The sequence below is a fragment of the Maniola hyperantus genome, chromosome 28 (genome assembly GCF_902806685.2).
Source record: "Maniola hyperantus chromosome 28, iAphHyp1.2, whole genome shotgun sequence".
Lineage (NCBI taxonomy): Eukaryota > Metazoa > Arthropoda > Insecta > Lepidoptera > Nymphalidae > Maniola > Maniola hyperantus.
This window is the reverse complement of record NC_048563.1, coordinates 5,727,322-5,747,692: the sequence shown is the minus strand read 5'-3', so window position 1 is coordinate 5,747,692 and position 20,371 is coordinate 5,727,322. Positions and strand designations below refer to the sequence as shown.

At 39.3% G+C, this 20,371-nt stretch overlaps 2 protein-coding genes across 8 annotated transcripts in view; both read right to left on the bottom strand.

Annotated features, from left to right (window-relative positions):
* LOC117995017 (zinc finger protein 892-like) overlaps window positions 1-333 on the bottom strand; it is a 55,519-nt gene extending 55,186 nt beyond the window's left edge. For all 3 annotated transcript variants that reach the window (XR_011238366.1, XR_011238365.1, XM_034982995.2), the window contains exon 1: window positions 111-333. Coding sequence is in view for 1 of the 3 variants with exons in the window: in XM_034982995.2 (XP_034838886.1) it covers window positions 111-260 (150 nt within the window). In the remaining 2 variants the exon portion in view is untranslated. The remainder of the gene's footprint in view (window positions 1-110) is intronic.
* A 1,007-nt stretch (window positions 334-1,340) lies between these two features.
* Window positions 1,341-19,904, bottom strand: LOC117995162 (zinc finger protein 239-like). Of its 5 annotated transcripts, none has more exons than XM_069508274.1 (10): window positions 14,913-14,997; window positions 8,854-8,924; window positions 6,593-6,667; window positions 5,219-5,317; window positions 4,577-4,675; window positions 4,169-4,313; window positions 3,492-3,583; window positions 1,897-2,411; window positions 1,627-1,676; window positions 1,341-1,482 (listed from the first exon to the last, which is right to left on the bottom strand). In XM_069508274.1, exons 2-10 carry the CDS (start codon window positions 8,914-8,916, stop codon window positions 1,421-1,423), a joined length of 1,200 nt encoding a protein of 399 aa, XP_069364375.1. In that variant the 5' UTR covers window positions 8,917-8,924; window positions 14,913-14,997; the 3' UTR covers window positions 1,341-1,420. The 5 variants fall into 5 exon arrangements, with proteins under 5 accessions (XP_069364375.1, XP_034839052.1, XP_069364376.1 ...); XM_034983161.2 differs by lacking the exon at window positions 14,913-14,997 and adding an exon at window positions 9,645-9,768; XM_069508275.1 differs by lacking the exon at window positions 14,913-14,997 and adding an exon at window positions 9,641-9,757.
* Window positions 19,905-20,371: the final 467 nt, after the last annotated feature.

The following is a 20,371-nucleotide window of genomic DNA, read 5'->3' as shown; positions in this document are numbered from 1 at the left end:
TGCACATAACTAAAGTTACCCACGACCCCCGAACGGGGAGGCCGACATCTTAACCACCACGCTATCATCGCTATCGCATTCAACAAGTTAATAAAATTAAGAATACTTACCACAATATCAGCTAGATCGATAAAAAGACTACGAAAGAGGTCGATCCTGGTCAAGCGCTTGTTGGTGGTAAGACAGCATCGGCATATCGCTTTTCCACACTCCACGTCAGGTTTCAGCTCGCTTTCATAATTTTCAGGGATTTTGTCCATTTTAAACGATTATTTGATGTTGAAATCATGAAATTCCTTTACAAATTTCAATTTGGTAAACAGTGGTGCAGTATGGCGTTGGTCAGTCTACGTACGTCACGTAGGTAATTTGACATTGACAGTTGACACTGACAGTGACAATTGTTTCCACAGTGGAAATTCCACTTCAGTAGGAGTTCGCCTTAAATTACCCTCAAATATTTTAGAATAGAATACAATAGAATTCTATTATATTCTATTCTAAAATATTTTCCAAATACCCTGTTACTCCGCGATGCAAGATTGTTTTTATTTTGCCCTTTTATAGCTCTTTTGAGCGAAGCCCATTTATTAAATCTAATAAAATATAAACAATACATTGGCACCGATTCTAAGCAAAACCTAATTTTAGAGTATTCGCACCCTCTTCTTACTATTGTAATATGAAAAGGACAGAAGCAGTTTGACATTTCTAAATTAAATTTTTAGATGGTAAAACCCGTGATTTTAGCACGCACTCGCGAACCTACTGTTTAAATTTGTATTGTGCACTAAAATTTAGAGTCTTTAAACGTGAAAGTCATGTTCCGTTCCTTTTTTAGCATTGTTAAAAAGAAAGGGATGCAGATACTCTAAATTTAGTTTAGAGTAAGACAAAGGAATCGGTGCCATTGGGTGGGTATTAAAAAGTTGTACTTAATAATTGTCGTTTCACCCTAAAATAGGGCAAAATCCCTAAGAGTGGAAACACTGGTCACAGCTCACTGACAAGCGTTGACAAAACGTGACAGCTGGAGTTGTCCACAGATTCCTTAGTATCAAAAATCGATTTGTATCGATTGTGCTGTGGCTCGATTCCCTGTTCTTATGGTCTTTGTACACGGTGCATGTAACTCGCACAAGATATAGTAGATAATCTATGCGCACAAGTAATGAATAAGTATTTTGATGAGTAAATGTGTTCTGTGATTTTGATGAACTAAAGTAAAGATCAAAGACGTCTTCACTCCTAAATAAAGGCAGCTGCAGACAGTGTTTTAATAATCAAAGAAGTATTTTTCGGTATAACAAGAAACTCCACGTTATTTTATTTCAAAAACATTTAATGATTTTGTAAAATATAAATTAAATACATGATGGCGTGACTTATAAAATTATTACGTTTACAGGCACGTTTTATTTTATTTACTATGTTCACATGCCAAGAGATATATGGGTGTTGGAACCACGAACACTGGTGCTTCTGTAAATTAAAGAAACATTTTATTAAAAAACTTATCATCAAATTCCAATGGGTACCTAGTTACTAGTTTTATTTTTGCAGTTAGTATTGCAATATTTTGTATAGTCTTTGGATTAATAATTATACCAATGAAAATGTACGAACCTGCAATTTTTAAACTATCCATTGAGTTGCTATGTTGCCCCTCATCAGAGCTGAAAATAGTAAAAGTGTTACGTATATCGAATACTACGTTGAATCCCTCTCTACCATAAAATGCCATTTCATTAATAGTAGGTGGGTTTCTTAGGATAATAATGAAATTGTTAGCGAATGATAATAATTTAGTTTTGAGAGTTATTGACATTACTTGTTTCTGATTAAATTCAAAAGTCTACCAAAAGGTGCGTTTTTCGTATGGACTATTTAACTTACCTCTTTTCATTCTGACTGATGTTATTCATAGATTTAGACAAAGAACAGCTTTGAAAAGCAACGTTTTGCAGATCTGCAAGCGAACAGGTTTGTCTTAATCTCGCAACTAACTTATGTTGCAACTGCTGGCAACTGCAATTGCAAGTGGTGTCTTCGACATTGATCTGTGGTATGTTCAACCTTTGAGATTGGTTATCTGCATGACAGTTACATTTCCCGCCATTAATTTGACAGTTGCATTTCCCATTAAATATGCCAGGATGTTCTACCATTTTGGTAGAACTGGTAGTTTTTGAATCGTCCTTAAATCGATTTATATTCGGATCTGATGCAAACTTTTCATTCGGAAGCGTCGGTTTTCGATTTTTGTGCATCACAGATAGTTGGTATTGTCCTTTGCGGCGCGCTGTTGGTGATATGTTGGGTGATCGGTTCGGAGATGTGTGGGCTGATATAGATTGCGGTCTCTTTAGCGTGTACTTTATTTCATATTCCGTTGCTATTGCTTCGAAGACCTGAAAAAAGTAAATTTTATTATTAAGTATATTATTAAGTGCATAACCAACCTTCAAGAACGCGTCACACGCGCCTTCTAAATGTTCCCAAATCTAACTCAAATTATGCGCGAAATTCTATAATTCCACGCTTGGTACGTACTTATAACAATCAGTTCGCTGAGTTTGACTTATTTTACCTATCAAACAATAAATTTAAAAAGGAATTAAGAAACTATCATCGTAAAACAAAAAAAAAAGTAGCTAACATCTAAATATGCATGCAATCATACACTCCCATTTACACACACACACACATGCACACACGCTCACACATACTCATAAGCACACACTCACACACGCATACACACACACATACAATCATACACACACTGTTGTAATTTTATTTTATTATTGTATATACCTACATTTATTCTAACTCTATTCTGTTAAAATAGTTTAATTATAATTTTAAGTAATCTCTTTTGGCCTTCTGTTATACCTAGATTTAAATTTAAATAATAATTATGTATTTACGCTGTTGATTACTTTCAAATAAACAAAATAAAAATAAAAAAAATAAAAAAAGTAACACAATGTGCCTGTCCCAAAAACAAATAAAAAAATATGCAGGATAATGCTTATAACTGGGTACGCCCAAACCAAAACAACGAATATTTTCAAGACAATGAGGCATGCTCATCTCATCATCATCATCAAGCGATAGACGTCCACTGCTGGACATAGGTCTCTTGTAGGGACTTCCACACGCCACGGTCTTGCGCAGCCGCCATCCAGTGGCTCCCGCAGACACGTCTGGTGCCGTTCGTCACATTGCCGATGCTCACCTCAGTGCCTTGAAAATATTCACTAGGAGTTTTTGTGCTCAGTGCCAAGATGACGTTTTTCGCACCGCGTTAGAACAGTAAGAGCGGTTACGCACTGCATCCAATCCGAGTCCGTGAAAATATGTTCTTTTTTATTTTGTATGAGAGCTTATAGACAGTCGTAGATAATCGCTGGTATTCTCACGGATGACGGATAGAACTCGGATGACGGAAGTGCAGTGCGTAATCGCCGTAAGTAAAAAAATGAGCAAACTTGTTCGGCAACAAGATTTCTTGAATACGGTGATTCTTTAGCTGGCAGTGTTTCTCTGCACAACGCACACCGTTCTAATCTGCTCCAACATCCTGAAAAGAAAGTTACAAAGCTAACTCCATAGTTAGTAAAGTTAACATTTAAGTCTTCATAGCTCAATGTTTTATGGTAAGTACATTGAAATACATTCAAATTCTCAACACTTCGACTGGATTTACGCTTAGATCACTATTAATCTAAGATCCAAGCGTAAATATTTAAAACAAAAAGGTGACTAGTGACTGACTGAAGGTGACGGGCTGAAAAGGCACGAAGATAGGTATTATGATGTAGACATCCGATAAGAAAGGATTTTTGGAATAAATTCAACCCCTAAGGGGATAAAACAGGGCTCGAAATTTGTGTAGTCTACGCGGACGAAGTCGCGGGCATAAGCTAGTCTTTAACAAAGATGGCTGATTTAGAAATGTATTAAGGAACATAAATCCTCCACTAGAGAGTGAAGCATCTTGCTTAAGCTTGCTTAATTGTATATATTTTTTAGATTTTCCTCTTTGAACCATATGCCTCATTTCTGAGGGGTGTTACTCTTTTCCTTTAATAACATAATGGTTGGAGTAGTCCCAATAATAATGCGGTGGTCTCTAAAACTCCTTCGCATATGCTTCAACGCTTACCTTCGCAATACAAATGTGATCGTGCACAGTTAAGCGCTTTCGTCGCAGTGGCAGCGCATACACAGCACGACAGCGCTTTCACTACGCCGGCGAGTGCGCGTCTCGACTTCTCCCCACGAGAGCCCCCACCGCAGCTCCACAGCAGCTGTAAATGTTGCCAGTGTAAAAATCACTACCCATATTATAAATACAAAAATGTGTTTGTTTGTTTCTTTGTCCTTCACGCCGCAAAAGATCAACGTAATTTTTTACATCAATATGGTTAAATATCATGAGAGTGACCATAAACTGCTTTTTATTCCAGAAAATCCTCACGGACAAATTTGCAAGAGTAAGCTAGTAAAAAATAAGTCTAAGACGAGTAATTAATTTGTTTTGTTGCCAATGAAATGAAATTAATGTTTATACCTCTGGGTCGTCTCTGGGATCAACGCCACAGTTCCACACTAGTAAAGACACACCGTGCCCTTCGCCGTCACCTCTTATCAGACCGGCTACTTTGCCTATCTGAAAAAAAAAATCAAAATAAAATTGTATTAAAAATAAGTAGGTACAATCCCACTTCTGATTCTTTTTATTTAATTAAACTGGTTTAAAACTTCATTCCTTACTGCTTAAATATTATTTTAATACCTACTTAAGTTAATTGATTGACCTAATCCAATTTTACAACCGCTTGAAAAATTACTTTGTTACTTTGAAGTACCTACTAAACTTCATTATCCTTTCACAAAATTTTTAATTATGTAAATTGTAACAAGTACTGAAAACTTATTTTCACGAGGGTTGGGTGGTTGATATAACTGCGCATCGTGTATATTCAACCTTAAGAGAAATTAATATGCAAGTAGAATCGATTATTTAAAATCGATTTTCTAATTTATTGTGCCGATGCTGTATAAGTCCCGCAAATTGCTATTGCGCTGGAACCATGTATCATTAACATCGAAATGTCGTCATTTTGACCATCGGCTCGAAACTTCAGTCTAGTGCTGACGTAACTAAAATGGCGGCCACGCGCATTAGCAATTTGATTTATAGTCATCTTACCGATAGTCCAAGCAAGTCCTTCCCATCCGCTTGCAGTAAACAGTCGCCTGCTCTTAACCCGGCGATATCAGCTCGCGACTCTGGAGTTACCTCGTGAATCTGAAATAATTAACTATTATAGGTGTCGACGGAACCCTACTTTTTTATTAATTTTTAATCAGATACAAGTTAGCCTTTGACTGCAATCTCACCTGGTGGTAAGTGATGATGCAGTCTAAGATGGAAGCTAACCTGTAACGGGTATGGCAGTTTTTATTAAACCCACACCACTTTGGTTTCTACACGGCATCACACCGGAAGACTAAATCGCTTGGCGGCACGGCTTTGCCGGTAGGGTGGTAACTGGCCGCGGCCGAAGCCTCCCACCAGACAAATGCCTCCACTGTCCGTCCGTCTGTCTGTCTGCCTGTCTGTCAGCGGGCTGTACCTATCTTAATTAATAATAGGTAGAGAGTTGTTTTCACAGTGTGTTATATTATCGCCGCTGTAAAAATTTCAAAATGGCCGCCGTGTAAATCAAAATAAATAAAAACCGGCCAAGTGCGAGTCAGGCTCGCGCAATGAGGGTTCCGTACTACACTCGTACTTATTTTTTCGACATTTTGCACGATAATTCAAAAACTATGATGCATAAAAATAAATGAAAATCTGTTTTAGAATGTACAAGTGAAGCCCTTTCATATTATGATACCCCACTTGATATAGTTATCTCACTTCGAAAGTTGAAAATACTAATTATTAGTTCATGACCACAATTTAACTTTTTTTGTGTGATCTAACCCTAAATTCACGGTTTTCAGATTTATCCCCAAATGTCATCTATAAGTACCTACGCCAAATTTCATGATTCTAGGTCAACGGGAAGTACCCTGTAGGTTTCTTGACAGACCCACAGACAGACAACGAAATGATCCTATAAGGGTTCCCTTTTTCCTTTTGATGTACGGAATCCTAAAAAGTAGGTACATATTTTTGTATGATGGTATGGATTACGGAACCCTTCATGTCTGGTGGGAGGCCTCGGCCGTGGCTAGTTATCACCCTACCGGCAAAGCCGTGCCGCCAAGCGATTTAGCGTTCCGGTACGATGCCGTGTAGAAACCAAAGGATACACCTTTGGTTTCTACACGGCATCGTACCGGAACGCATATGTATGTATGGGTTTAATAAAAACTGCCATACTCCTTCCAGGTTAGCCCGTTCCCACCTTAGACTGCATCGTCACTTACCATCAGGTGAGATTGCAGTCAAGGGCTAACTTGTATCTGAATTTAAAAAAAAAATGTACGAGTCCTACTCACAGTTGACCGATTTTTAATGAATTTTTTTATGTATATCCTTTATAACCAGCGTGTTATATGTAGGTAGACTCACCCAAGGGTATGGGTCCCATAACGTCCTAGTGAGGCGAAACCCTAGGCCTTCGCCCTCATCTTCAGGAAGGTTCAACTGTAAACATAGGTACGACATATTTTAAAATTCCATTAAAGCTTTCATAATAAAGTTCTATCATACCAACGATCTGTAGTATACTTAGTACGCGACAGGTCGAGATGGCAATCGCTATATACGACGGGAGTACGCCCTGCACGTCACCTGCGCTCGCCGACGCCGAGTTAGCGGGGGTCGGGGGGTGGGGGGGAGGGGGTCGGGGGGGGGGGGGGGGGGGGGGGGGGGGAGAGGGGGTGAAATTTCAAAATCGGTTCAGTAGTTCCAGAGATTACCGCTACAAACAAACTTTCTCTTAGAATAGATTAAGAGCTAGCGCGTGCCAGACTTTTTAAAAATAACATTTGGAGCCTCAATAGCTCAACCGGTATAGGAGTGGACTGAAAACCGAAAGGTCGACGGTTCAAACCCCGCCCGTTGCACTATTGTCGTACCTACTCCTAGCACAAGCTTGACGCTTAATTGGAGAGGAAAGGGGAATATTAGTCATTTAATATGGCTAATATTCTTAAAAAATAAATAAAAATACAACAGAGTTTGTTGTGGGCTCTTCTCAGACCTGGGCGCGTTTGGAACCCTCGTAGCTTTAGTTTTAAGTTTCCGTAATAATTATCACCACTATATCGTACAAATCCAACAACTGACCATCTAGTAGACTAGACCAACTAGACCAACCAAGAGTAATTTATTACCTATTTTGAATAAATCATTTGACTTTGACTTACGCAGAGAGACTTTCACCTTTTATAAAATAACGAAGGTCTGGCACGCGTTGGCTCTTATTCCAATAGACTCGACGACAGCTTGCTTAGCTCGGACAAAAAAGGCCTTGAATATTATGTCATTTTGACTTAAAAGTGTTTGTTTGTATGTTTACATATTAGGCAACATCTTCCAAATCAAATCGTAAATGCGACCTTACCATAAAATACTCGAATGATTTTAAAACTAATTTAAAACAGACTAGTAGGTACAGATGACCTCAAGCGCAGCGGTGCAGAAGTCCAAGGTTCGACTCCCGTTTAGTCTTTATATAATAGGTAGGTATACTTATTGGTTTTTATTTTAAAGGTTCATCATCATCATGATCAACCTACTGTCGGCTCACTACTGAGCACGGGTCTCCTCTCAGAATGAGAAGGGTTCGGCTAAAGTTCACCACGCTGGCCGATTGCGAATTGGCAGACTTCACAGTCACACACCTTTAAGATCATTATGGTGAACTCTCAGGCATGCAGGTTTCGTCACGATGTTTTCCTTCACCGTTAAAGCAAGTGGTATTTTATTACTTAAAACGCACATAACTCCGAAAAGTTAGAGGTGCGTGCCCGGGATCGAACCCCCGACCTCCGATTAGGAGGCGGACAGACGTCCTAACCACTAGGCTATCACAGCTTAAACGCACATTAGCTCCGGAAAGGTTAGAGGTACAATAAGTCCCTCAAATTGCTAATGCGCGTGGCATTTTAGTGACGTCAGCACTAGACTGAAGTTTCGAGCTGATGGTATATTTTTATTTCGGCTGACGTCAAAATGACGTAATTTCGATGTTAATGAGACATGGTTCCTACGCAATAGCAATTTGCGAGACTTATATGACTCATAACTCCGATAAGCTCAGTTCTAATCTGGAGGTAGGAGGTTCCATCGTGCCCTGGATCGAACCTCCGACCCCCCGAAGAGAAGGTCGACGTTGTAACCACTACGCTATCACCGCTTTCAATATTATAGTCTACTAGCGACCCGCCCCGGCTTCGCATGGGTGCAATGTAGATACTAATGTGGTGTCATTGCCTCGGAAACTCTCAAATGAGAGGATTTTTCCGAACTAATTCACATTATTTCAATTTCTCTAGGGATCTCTAATTTTTGGAGAATTAAACTATAGCTATAAACCTTCCTCTTAAATCATTCTATCTATTGGTGAAAACCGCATTAAAATCCGTTGCGTAGTTTTAAATTAAAAGACCTACGCGTTCATACATACATACATACAGACAGCGGGAAGCGACTTTATTTTACATACTAAGTATATGTAGAGATATTTATTATTTATTATATTTATTATATCGTCGAGTTATTTGTCTGTTTCGCTCGCACTTACCTTCGACCTGTAAGTGCGAGCGAAACAGACAGATAACTCGAGGACTCAGTTTAAAATGCGTCAACTATAGTAAGATTGTTACCACTACAAGTCGAACTCCGGCGGTGCACTCTTCTGGATCGCTAAGCATTTCGTTTGGTTCCATTTTTTTATCTGAAAAAGTAAATAAAACAATTATTCTAACACATTCTTTCAACATAATCGGTTCAGCAACTTATTTAACCTGTGGCCCTACCGCGGTTGTTTGACAGCTACAATGTCACGATCGCAATCATCTCTGATTGGTTAATGCTCGCTCACTATTGGCTACAATGCATTGTTGCAACAAGAATCGCATAAACTCAGCCAATCAAAACAATTGAGATTGTAATAATGATTGATGCAGGTTTTAGACAATCGCCCTACTGATTAAAATAGAAGCTACCTATGTTAATATTACACATGCCTAGTTCTCTAAATAAAATAGTACCTACATAATATACCTGAGATAGGTAACTACGTTAGTATAGTACGTGACAGGTCCAGATGGCTATCAGGGTGGGAAAGCCCCGCACACCTGTAGGGCGATTGTCTAAAACTTGCATCAATCATTATTACAATCTCAATTGTTCTGATTGGCTGAATTTGTGCGATTCTTGTTGCAACAATGCATTGTGGCCAATAGTGAGCGAGCATTAACCAATCAGAGATGATTGCGATCGTGACATTGTAGCTGTCAAACAACCGCGGTAGGGCCACAGCCCCCGCGCTTACCCGATGCGGGCGCTGTGTGAGTGTGAGGGGCGTTCCCCGCCTCATACCCCGATTGCCATCTCGACCTGTCGCGTACTAGTCTATATAATTTTTAAAAACGTATATCTACCACTTACCTACCTACTAAGGGTTTTAGGTAGTAACTTTCCTTTTATTATATCAGACACTTCCAAAACTAAAAAAAACTTGAAATTAGCACAAATTAAATAAAATGGATAAAAACTGAGCTTTCGGTACAGAGAGCTTAATCGAACTGTTCGATTTCAATAATAAACATGTATCGTAAATTAGTGTTGTAATTTAATCAAATTAGGTTTATATCGCTATCGATATTATCGCATTGCAAACCAGTGGGAGATGCATTAGACGATTCAAAAGTAGGTACTTGAAAAGACTTGTAAAAGTTTGAGTGTTTAAACTATCGTGAGAGATTTCCATTATACAGCTTTATATTATATCTCACACCCGGCTTTATTCGACGTTAGTAAAAGTATTATAAAAGTTTATTTGAATTTTTGAAGTTTATTTGAGTTTGATGCTTAGAGTTTCTCTACGTGATCAAATCAGACATGAGGAGATCCGTAGGAGAACTAGAGTAACCGACATAGCTCAGCGGGTTGCGAAGCTGAAGTGGCAATGGGCACGGGGAGGGCACATAGTTCATACAACCGATAGAAGTTGGGGTCCCAAGGTGCTGGAATGGCGACCTCGCACCGGAAGACCCCCCCACATCATCACATGGCGTGGCGTGTGGAAGTCCCTACAAGAGACCTATGTCCAGCAGTGGACGTCTATTGGTTGATGATGATGATTTGAGTTTTCCTTCACCGTTAAAGCGAGTGATATTTAATTACTTAAAACGCACATAATTCCGAAAAGTTAGAGTTGCGACCTCTGATTAGAAGACGGACGTTCTAACCACTAGGATGGGCCCTTGCATAGGTACTAAAATTAGTACCTATGCAAGGTATCATTATATGCAATCATATCATGTCATTATATCATTGTATGCAAGGTATTATTATTTAACCTGCTGAATTAAATAATTCAGCAGGTTAAAGTGTCGATATTCAAAGTTCGTGACACAGAATCATCGACTTTTCCCACCACTAGGGGACCGGTCGACCTCACAACATTATCATGGCCGCGACCTACTCAGCTGTCGACTAAAGTATTTCAACACCACGATCTTAGCCTCTCACATCATAAGTATCTAACTATCTCGTTGGACGCGTGGTTAGCTTTACAGCTGCGGATCCTGGGGTCACACGTTCGGATCCGCGTCACGCCCAAAACCGGCCAAGTGCGAGTCAGACTCGCGCACTAAGGGTTCCTACCATCCATCCATACAATATTATAAATGCGAAAGTGTGTCTGTCTGTCTGCTAGCTTTTCACGGCTCAAGCGTTCAACCGATTTTTACGACATTTGGTACAGAGGTAGATAGATAGATAGATAGATAGATAGAAATACTTTATTGCACACAAAAAATATTACATAACTATTACAAAAAACTAAAACTAAAAAATAATTGTATGCAAAGGCAAGAGGTAGCTTGCAACCCGGGGAAGGGCTACTTTTTATCCTGGAAAATTTTCAAAAACTTAAATCCACGCGGACGAAGTCGCGGGCATCATCTAGTCCATACTAATATTACAAATGCAAAAGTGTGTCTGTCTGTCTGTCTGCTAACCTTTCACGGCCCAAACGTTCAACCGATTTTGACGAGGTACAGATATAGCTTGTATCCCGGGGAAGGACATAGGCTACTTTTTATCCCGGAAAATCAAAGAGTTCCCCCGGGATTTTCAAAAACATAATTGCACGCGGACAAAGTCGCGGGCATCAGCTAGTTATCTATAAAATCGAGCACAAAAATCACGTATTTTGTAGTTAAATATTTGTTTTATTCTGGTTTTTAGCATTTCATTAATATTGACATTTTGACGACCTCCCTGGCGCAGTGGTGAGCGCTGTGGTCTTAATAGTGGGAGGTCCCGGGTTCGATTCCTGGCAGGGGTTTGGAATTTTATAATTTCTAAATTTCTGGTCTGGTCTGGTGGGAGGCTTCGGCCGTGGCTAGTTACCACCCTACCGGCAAAGCCGTGCCGCCAAGCGATTTAGCGTTCCGGTACGATGCCGTGTAGAAACCAAAGGGGTATGGGTTTAATAAAAACTGCCATACCCCTTCCAGATTAGCCCGCTATCATCTTAGGCTGCATCATCACTTACCACCAGGTGAGATTGCAGTCAAGGGCTAACTTGTATCTTAATAAAAAAAAAAAAAATTGTGAACTTTTTATTAATTTTGTAGAATTGATTATTATTTTTGAGACTGTTACTACAGACGTTATTAGAATACAGAGCACGCGGGTCTCCTCTCAGAGTGAGAAGGGTTTTGGCCATAGTCTACCACGCTGGCCATGTGCGGATTGGTAGACTTCACACACTTTTGAGAACATTATGGAGAACTCTCAGGCATGCAGGTTTCCTCACAATGTTTTCCTTCACCGTTAAAACAAGTGGTATTTAATTAATTAAAACGCACATAGCTCCGAAAAGTTAGAGGTGCGTGCCCGGGATCGAACCCCCGACCTCCGATTAGGAGGCGGACGTCCTAACCACTAGGCTATCACAGCTTTTTCTTTATTTTACTACACCCTAAATAACATACTGAAATGGATGGTATTAAAAAAAACAAATTTTTGTAATAATTTTTTTTTTAATTTTATTAAAATTTAAACTTACATAACTATTTACAAATTACATAATATTAATTAATCAATACCTATACAGGGTGTAACCAGAACGCGAGCAAAAACTAAGCGTTATTGTTATACTACCCTAAACACAATCCTATACCAATAACCATTTGCCTTATTCTGTAGTTTTAGTGATTTAGTATCTTTCAAACCCGCAATGTATAGCGTGCAAAACTCGAGTCAATGCCCCGCCTAAGACGCGGCATTGACTCCGAGTGGCCTACTTACGCAAAGTTCGTTAACCTCTAGCGTCAGTCAGATGTTTTATTTGCAATATATCGTAAACTTTTAAAAATATAGGGTTTTATCAGTACCCTTATTATAAATGCGAAAGTGTTTTTTGTTTGTTTGTTCTTCAATCACATTGCAACGGAGCAACGGATCCAGGTGATTTTTTGCATGGATATAGTTAAAGACCTGGAGAGTGACATAGGCTACTTTTTATCCCGAGAAATCAAAGGTTTCCACGGGATTTTTATAACCCTAAATCCACGCGTACGAAATCGCGGGCATCAGCTAGCTATAACAATAATGATGACGATGATTTAACATTTCCTCCATCTCATAGACCTAGATGTATACAATTTTATATTGCTTAAGAGAAAAGAGCAACCGCCGAGTTTCTTGCTGGTTCTTCTCGGTAGGAAAGGCATTCCGAACCAGTGGTAGATGCATCCGACGATTCAAAAATACTTGTAAAAGTTCATTTGAATAATCAAAAATCCCGTGGGAACTCTTTGATTTCCCGAGATACAAAGTAGCCTATGTCACTCTCCAGGTCTTTATCTATACACACGCAAAAAATCACGTCAATCCGTTGCGACGTGATTGAAGGACAAACCAACAAACAAACACACTTTCGCACTTATAATAAGGGTACTGATTTATTTATTTCATTTATTTTAGAAGACCAGTGCTCGGTAGTGGGCCGGTGACGACGACGATGATGATGATGATGATGATGATGATGGCTCTACATTTCCTGCATCTCGTAGACCTCTTCGTAGACAATGTCGGTCTGCTCCAGGTCTTCCTCATATACTGGCATCTCTTCAATCTCCACTTTCACTTGACTTTGGTCAATCAGCTCTTCTTGGTATATCTGGAATTTTTTTTTTTTTTTTTTATTCAGATACAAGTTAGCCCTTGACTGCAATCTCACCTGATGGTAAGTGATGATGCAGTCTAAGATGATAGCGGGCTAACCTGGAAGGGGTATGGCAGTTTTTATTAAACCCGTACCCCTTTGGTTTCTACACGGCATCGTACCGGAACGCTATATCGCTTGGCGGCACGGCTTTGCCGGTAGGGTGGTAACTAGCCACGGCCGAAGCCTACCACCAGACCAGACCAGAAATTATGAAATTATAAAATTCCAAACCCCTGCCAGGAATCGAACCCGGGACCTCCCACTATTAAGACCACAGCGCTCACGACTGCGCCAGGGAGGTCGTGAAAATATATAGATTAACTAGCGTCAATCCCCCGCCTACGACGCGGCATTGACCCCGCGGCACCTATCTACGCAACGTTCGTTGACCTCTAGCGTCAGTCAGGTATTTTATTTGTAGTACATTCATGATGAACCCATCGTCGGCTCACTACAGAGCACGGGTCTCCTCTCAGGGTGAGAAGGGTTTGGCCATAGTCTACCACGCTGGGCAAGTGCGGATTGGCAGACTACACACACCTTTGAGAACATTATGGATAACTCTCAGGCATGCAGGTTTCCTCACGATGTTTTCCTTCACCGTTAAAGCAAGTGATATTTTAATTACTTAAAAACGCACAAAGCTCCGAAAAGTTAGAGATGCGTGCCCGGGATCGAATCCCCGACCTCCGATTGGAAGGCGGACGTCCTAACCACTGGGCTATCACGGCTTGTAGTACATTGCGAACTTAAAAAAAAATTGTTTACAATTTATTTTTGTCTTCCACCTGTTTTATTTTTTGCTAGCGTTTTACTTATTCATCATCATCATCAGCCTGTGAAAGTCCACTGTTGGACATAGACCTTCCCTCAAGAGCGCCTCCACACCCGGTCCTCAGCCTTCGTCATCCAGCCACTTCCCGCCAGCCTCTTTATATCGTCGTTCCACCATGCTGGAGGGCGTCCCACACACGCGGTCTCCACTCAAGGACTTTCCGGCTCCAACGGCCATCGCCTCTACGACAGGCATGAGCTGCCCACTGCCACTTCAGCTTGCTAATAGCTTGGGCTATGTCAGTGACCTTGGTTCTCCTGCGGATCTCCTCATTTCGGATCTTATCCCTCAGGGAAACCCCTAACATAGCCCTTTCCATAGCTCGCTTAGCGTTTTACTTCATTATCATCATCAACCAATAGACGTCCACTGCTGGACATAGGTCTCTTGTAGGGAATTCCACACGCACCGGTCTCCCTGCGACTCTTCTGATGTCGTCCGTCCACCTAGTGGGGGGTGTTCCAACGCTGCGTCTTCCGGTGCGAGGTCACCATTCCAGCACCTTGGGACCCCAACGTGTATCAGTTGTACGAACTATGTGCCCTGCCCATTGCCACTTCATCTTCGTTGAGCAATGTCGGTTACTCTAGTTTACGTCTAGTTTGCGTTTTACTTACAACCTGTATAAAGGGTGTCCTCACCTGCTCCACCTCCTCTTCCTGCTCCCCCTCCTCTTCCTGCTCCACCTCCTCTTCCTGGTCCCCCTCCTCCTGGCCCTCAGTTTTGACCTCCATCAAATGTACCTCCGTGCCATCCATAGACTCCACATCCTCTGTCGTCGCCTCAACGTCCTCTTTGATAGCCACCAACATTGGCTTAGACTTAGTCATTGGCTTAGACTTAGTCAGAACTTGATTTGCTGTAACAAAAAAAACCAGTTAAATGATTTTGATCTCGCACACGAAGGGTTCCGTACCATTATAGGTAAAAGAAATTTCAACAAACTTTTATGGTCGCCATTTTGAAATTTATATTTAACGTAAAAAAGATTACTAAACATACCCAACTCATATTTTCCCATATTAGTTAGTAGATGTTACGTAGAAAAGATTACCAAATATACCCATCTCATATTTACCTATAGCACTCGCTATAATATAAGGTTGGCTATACTGTTTTGGGTATATTAATTAGCACCAACAACATACAAAAAGATTACTTAATATACCCAACTCATATTATTTTCCTATACCATTAGTAGAACCTACGTAAAAAAGATTACTAAACATACCAAATCAAAATTCGTCTTAAAGAACTATACTTATCGATGCCATAATAGTTAATTTATTCGATCATAGGTATAATATGTATGTCTATTATAATAATATATGTAGGTATGTAGTTATATATATATATATATTTCTATTATGGATTTTGTATATATATTAATATTTATAATAGTTATGTATATGTATGATAGTTATGTATGTATTACTGAAATAGTTAATTATATTATATAATATTATACTACTTCATTTTTTTTTTCTGTATTGCGTGTAAGTACTATCCAACACATCTAGTTTCTCCTTTCACCAAAGGTTGCCTGGAAGAGATTGCTGTGAGCAATAAGGCCGCCTTTGCATACAATAATTTTGTTAGTTTAAGTTTCTGTAATAGTTATGTAATTTTTTTTGTGTGCAATAAAGTATTTCTATCTATCTATCTATCTATACCCAACTCATATTTTCCCATATTAGTTAGTAGACGTTACGTAGAAAAGATTACCAAATATACCCCTCTCATATTTACCTATAGCACTGGCTATAACGTTGGCCTGTTTCATCGCAAGCTTAGCTTTCCTGTTCTTGCTTTTGTATGGAGTGGGCATCTTCAAGTGAACAGTATTCACATGTAGCTTCATGGAGTTGGATTGTGTGAAGAATTTGCCACATTGGGGACATTCGTACGGTTTCACGCCCGTATGTACCTTGGGGAGAGAAAAAAATTAATTAGTATTTTTAGAGTTCTGTTTTCTCAAAAGGAAAAATGGAACACTTATAAGACCACTTTGTTGTCTGTCTGTCGGTCTGTCAAGAAACCTACAGGGTACTTCCTGTTGACCTAGAATCATGAAATTTGGCAGGTAGGTAGATCTTATAGCTGACATTCGGGGGAAAATCTGAAAACCGTGAATTTAGGGTAAGATCACACAAAAAAAATTAAATTGTGGTCATGAACTAATAATTAGTATTTTCAACTTTCGAAGTGAGTGACTATATCAAGTGGGGTATCATATGAAAGGTCTTCACCTGTTCATTCTGAAACAGATTTTTATTTATTTTTATGCATCATAATTTTTGAATTATCGTGCAAAATGTCGAAAAAATACGACTGTAGTACGGAACCCTCATTGCGCGAGCCTGACTTGCACTTGGCCGGTTTTTCACAGGGACTCAATTCTCGGACGCGTCGCCGCTGCCACTTTGAACGCTAAAATAAACGTTGCCTCTTTATCATATTAGTATACTAGTTGATGCCCGCGACTTCGTCCGCGTGGAATTAGGTTGTTCAAAAATCCCGCGGGAACTCTTTGATTTTCCGGGATAAAAAGTAGCCTATGTCACTCTCCAGGTCTTTATCTATACACATGCGAAAAATCATGTCAATCCGTTGCACCGTTGCGACGTGATTGAAGGACAAACCAACAAACAAACACACTTTCGCACTATAATAAGGGTACTGAGGTACTGATAAGATATAGATTAACTCACTCGGTCATGTCTCAGCAGCGCAGCCTTGTTGCTGAAGGCCTTAGGGCACAACGGACACTCGTACGGGCGCTCTCCAGTGTGAGTACGGACGTGGATCTAAAAAATATAAAAGGTAAAGGCGACTGACTGACTGACTGATCTATCAACGCACAGCTCAAATTACTGGACGGATAGGGCTGAAATTTAACATACAGACATTATGACGTAGGCATCAGCTAAGAAAGGATTTATGAAAATTCAACCCCTATGGGGGGAAATAGGGGTTTGAAATTTGTGAAAAAAATGGGTTTTTTTAAAAATAGAGATAGCGAGCAAACGAGCAGGCGGGTCACCTGATGTTAAGTGATTACCGCCGCCCATGAACATTTGCAGCACCAGAGGAACCGCCGATGCGTTGCCGGCCTTTTAGGAATTTGTTGGTCCGCCCCTTGAATAACCCCATGTTGTAATCTAGATCTAGGTATGGTACCGCAACGCTGCGTGACTGAAACCTAGTACTTGCTGGTTTTATTTACCTGAAGGAAGAGGGGCATGGTGAAGTTCTTGGGGCACATGATGCACTGGTACGGCCTCTCGCCAGTGTGGACCCTCTGGTGGTACCGCAATGCTGCATTAGACTGAAACCAAGTACAAAAGTTTAGGGGTACAGTTATCTCTCACACACACCATATTTAAAATTCAAGAATAATAAAAAAAAAGCCCGCTTCCATCTTAGACTGCATCAACACTTACCAGCAGATGAGGTTACAAACTTGCATCTGAATAAAAAAAAGAAGAAGCTACTCACAGCATATCTCTTGCCGCAGACTTCACACACAATATTCTTGCACGTGTAATATCTCTTCTTAGCTTGTGATGAGTTTCGTGGCTCCGCCAGGCGCGGGCGCCTGGTTGTGACACCTCTGGCGTGAACTTCTTGATGGACGATGCATCCTCTCTCTGTAGAGAAGATCTTACCGCACTGGAAAAATGGTATACAAGTGATGATCAATTCAAGAGTGGTGATAGTCTATAATCTGATTTTTAATTCCGTGGAATTCTGACATTTCTTAATGTTACCAGACATAAAACAATTCCCACAAAGAAGAAAACTTAATATTATACATAGGTAAATTTAAGTATATAAATCAATTGCCGCATGTAAAGATTGAGAACAAATCAACCGATTTGGCAGATTTTTTGTTGTTTTACTGAGAAATGTCAACATATAAGTCAAGATTACATTCTCAAATCAACCGATCCCATTGCTGCCAGTTTCCACTTTCAGCCGTTAAAGATTGCATTGTATTTTAGTGCGAAGTTATGTCTTAGGGCTTTTTATATTGACAGGGATTTAATGTAATTTGGGGTAAAATCGAACTTCAGGTGGTGGTCACACTGTTTTTCATACAAATAACTCCCCTGATGTATAAAAATGACAATGTCAGAATTCCACCGAATTAAAAATCAGAGTATATAGTCGACGCATTTTAAACTAAGTCATCGAGTTATCTGTCTGTCAGATAACTCGATGACTCAGTTTAAAATGCGTCGACTATAGTGATTAAGATTTTAGTCTCCTAATTGGAGAGTCGAGGGGTTTGATCACGGGCATGCACCTCTAATTTTTTTTTATATATTTGCCTTAAATGCAGTTATAAATCACTTCTTCAGGGTTCCGTACCTCAAAAGGAAAAAGAAACCTTATAGGATCACTTTGTGGTCTGTCTGTCTGTCGTGTCTGTCAAGAAAACCTATATATAGGGTACTTCCCGTTGACCTAGAATCATGAAATTTGGTAGGTAGGTAGGTCATAGTACGAGTAAAGGAATCCTAAAACTGTGAATTTGTGGTTACATCACAAAAAAAACAATCATGAATCAGGAACAAATATCAGTATTTGCAGTTTTCAAAGTAAGATAACTATACCAAGTGGGGTATCATATGAAAGGGCCTTACTTAAACATTCTAAAATAGATTAGAAAGTGATATGAACTCGTATGTAAACTCATTACATCTAAAGTGAAGAAAGAATAAAATAGCGTTCTATATTTGTAAGTCTGTCACTTGTGGGTTGTCGTTATCGTTGGAAAAAGTAATGTCTTTCTGTTAAAATAATAAATTATATTTTATGTATTTATCAAGATTGAATTTATTGGGCGATCCACCTCCTGATCATAAATAATTATTAGGTATTTATCTTTATAGTAGTTTTTGATTTATCGTGCAAAATGTCGAAAAAATACGATTGTAATACGGAACACTTGGTGCGCGAGTCTGACTCGCACTTGGCCGGTTTTTTATTAACGGTGAAGGAAAACGTGAGTGAACCTGCATGCCTGAGTTCTCCATAATGTTTTCAAGCGTGTGTTAAAGTCTTACTAGGGTTTAAAAGGGGTTGATAAGATCACTATAATATACCTATCTAAACATTAATCATTATACTCAAATCTTGAACAAAACTAATGAAAAAGCTTGAAACTTAACCGGAGGTTATTTGAACTAATTAATGACTATAATTTATTGTTTTTAACAGCAGAAAAGAAATTTACCAGCAGAAACAGCGTCAACAAAGGATGAAATTTTTTCCCGCCAGATCCTTTAAAAGGACTACGGTAAACAATGAGGTTGATAATAGATAGGTACGTAATAAATCTATATCCATTACTTACAGTGCTGCACTGGTATTCACTAGTTTCTTCATTAAGATTTACGTGTTCATGATCTAGATGGTCCCGCAATAACTTTTCGGTTGGGAAAGTATCTCCGCACTCACAGATAATATAGTGGATGCTCACAAAGGAACAGAAATTATTCATTTTATCACCACAGATTACCAAGTGATTACTTGAAGCTATCAAGTTGCAAAATACAGAATATTTTTTCCTGTGCTAGCGTGATCACGGCGCCATGACAGTATCTGTGGGACTGTCATGGCGCCCTTGACGCGTCACTCTGTTTTGATTTTGTTTTTTGTAATCTTATACTAGTGATGTGTGAAGATATGGATTAATTTAAATCGATTTCATTCATCGATTTTGTTATTTCCAAGAACTATTTTTCAAATAAAATTAGATGTAGAGAATATTATGGTAGGGTAGATAATTTAATATAGTGAGCTATTTTTTTTTGACGCGAGAACTTCCTTTATTTAAGATAAAATTGAAAAAACTATGCACAAAAAAAAAAAAACTATTGATAGATAGATATAAAGTAGGGTAGATAGGTATAAAGAATTTTAAATGATAACTGCAAAAATAATGATAAAGTGAGACTGCCAAAATGCAAATGTATTTATAAAATGAACGCGATTTGGAAAATAGGTTGTACAGTGCAACCGCTTAGAGTAGAAAATTAAATATATTGGAACTAAAATGTTTTATTGTTTTATTGAAACTTGTTGTGTCCAC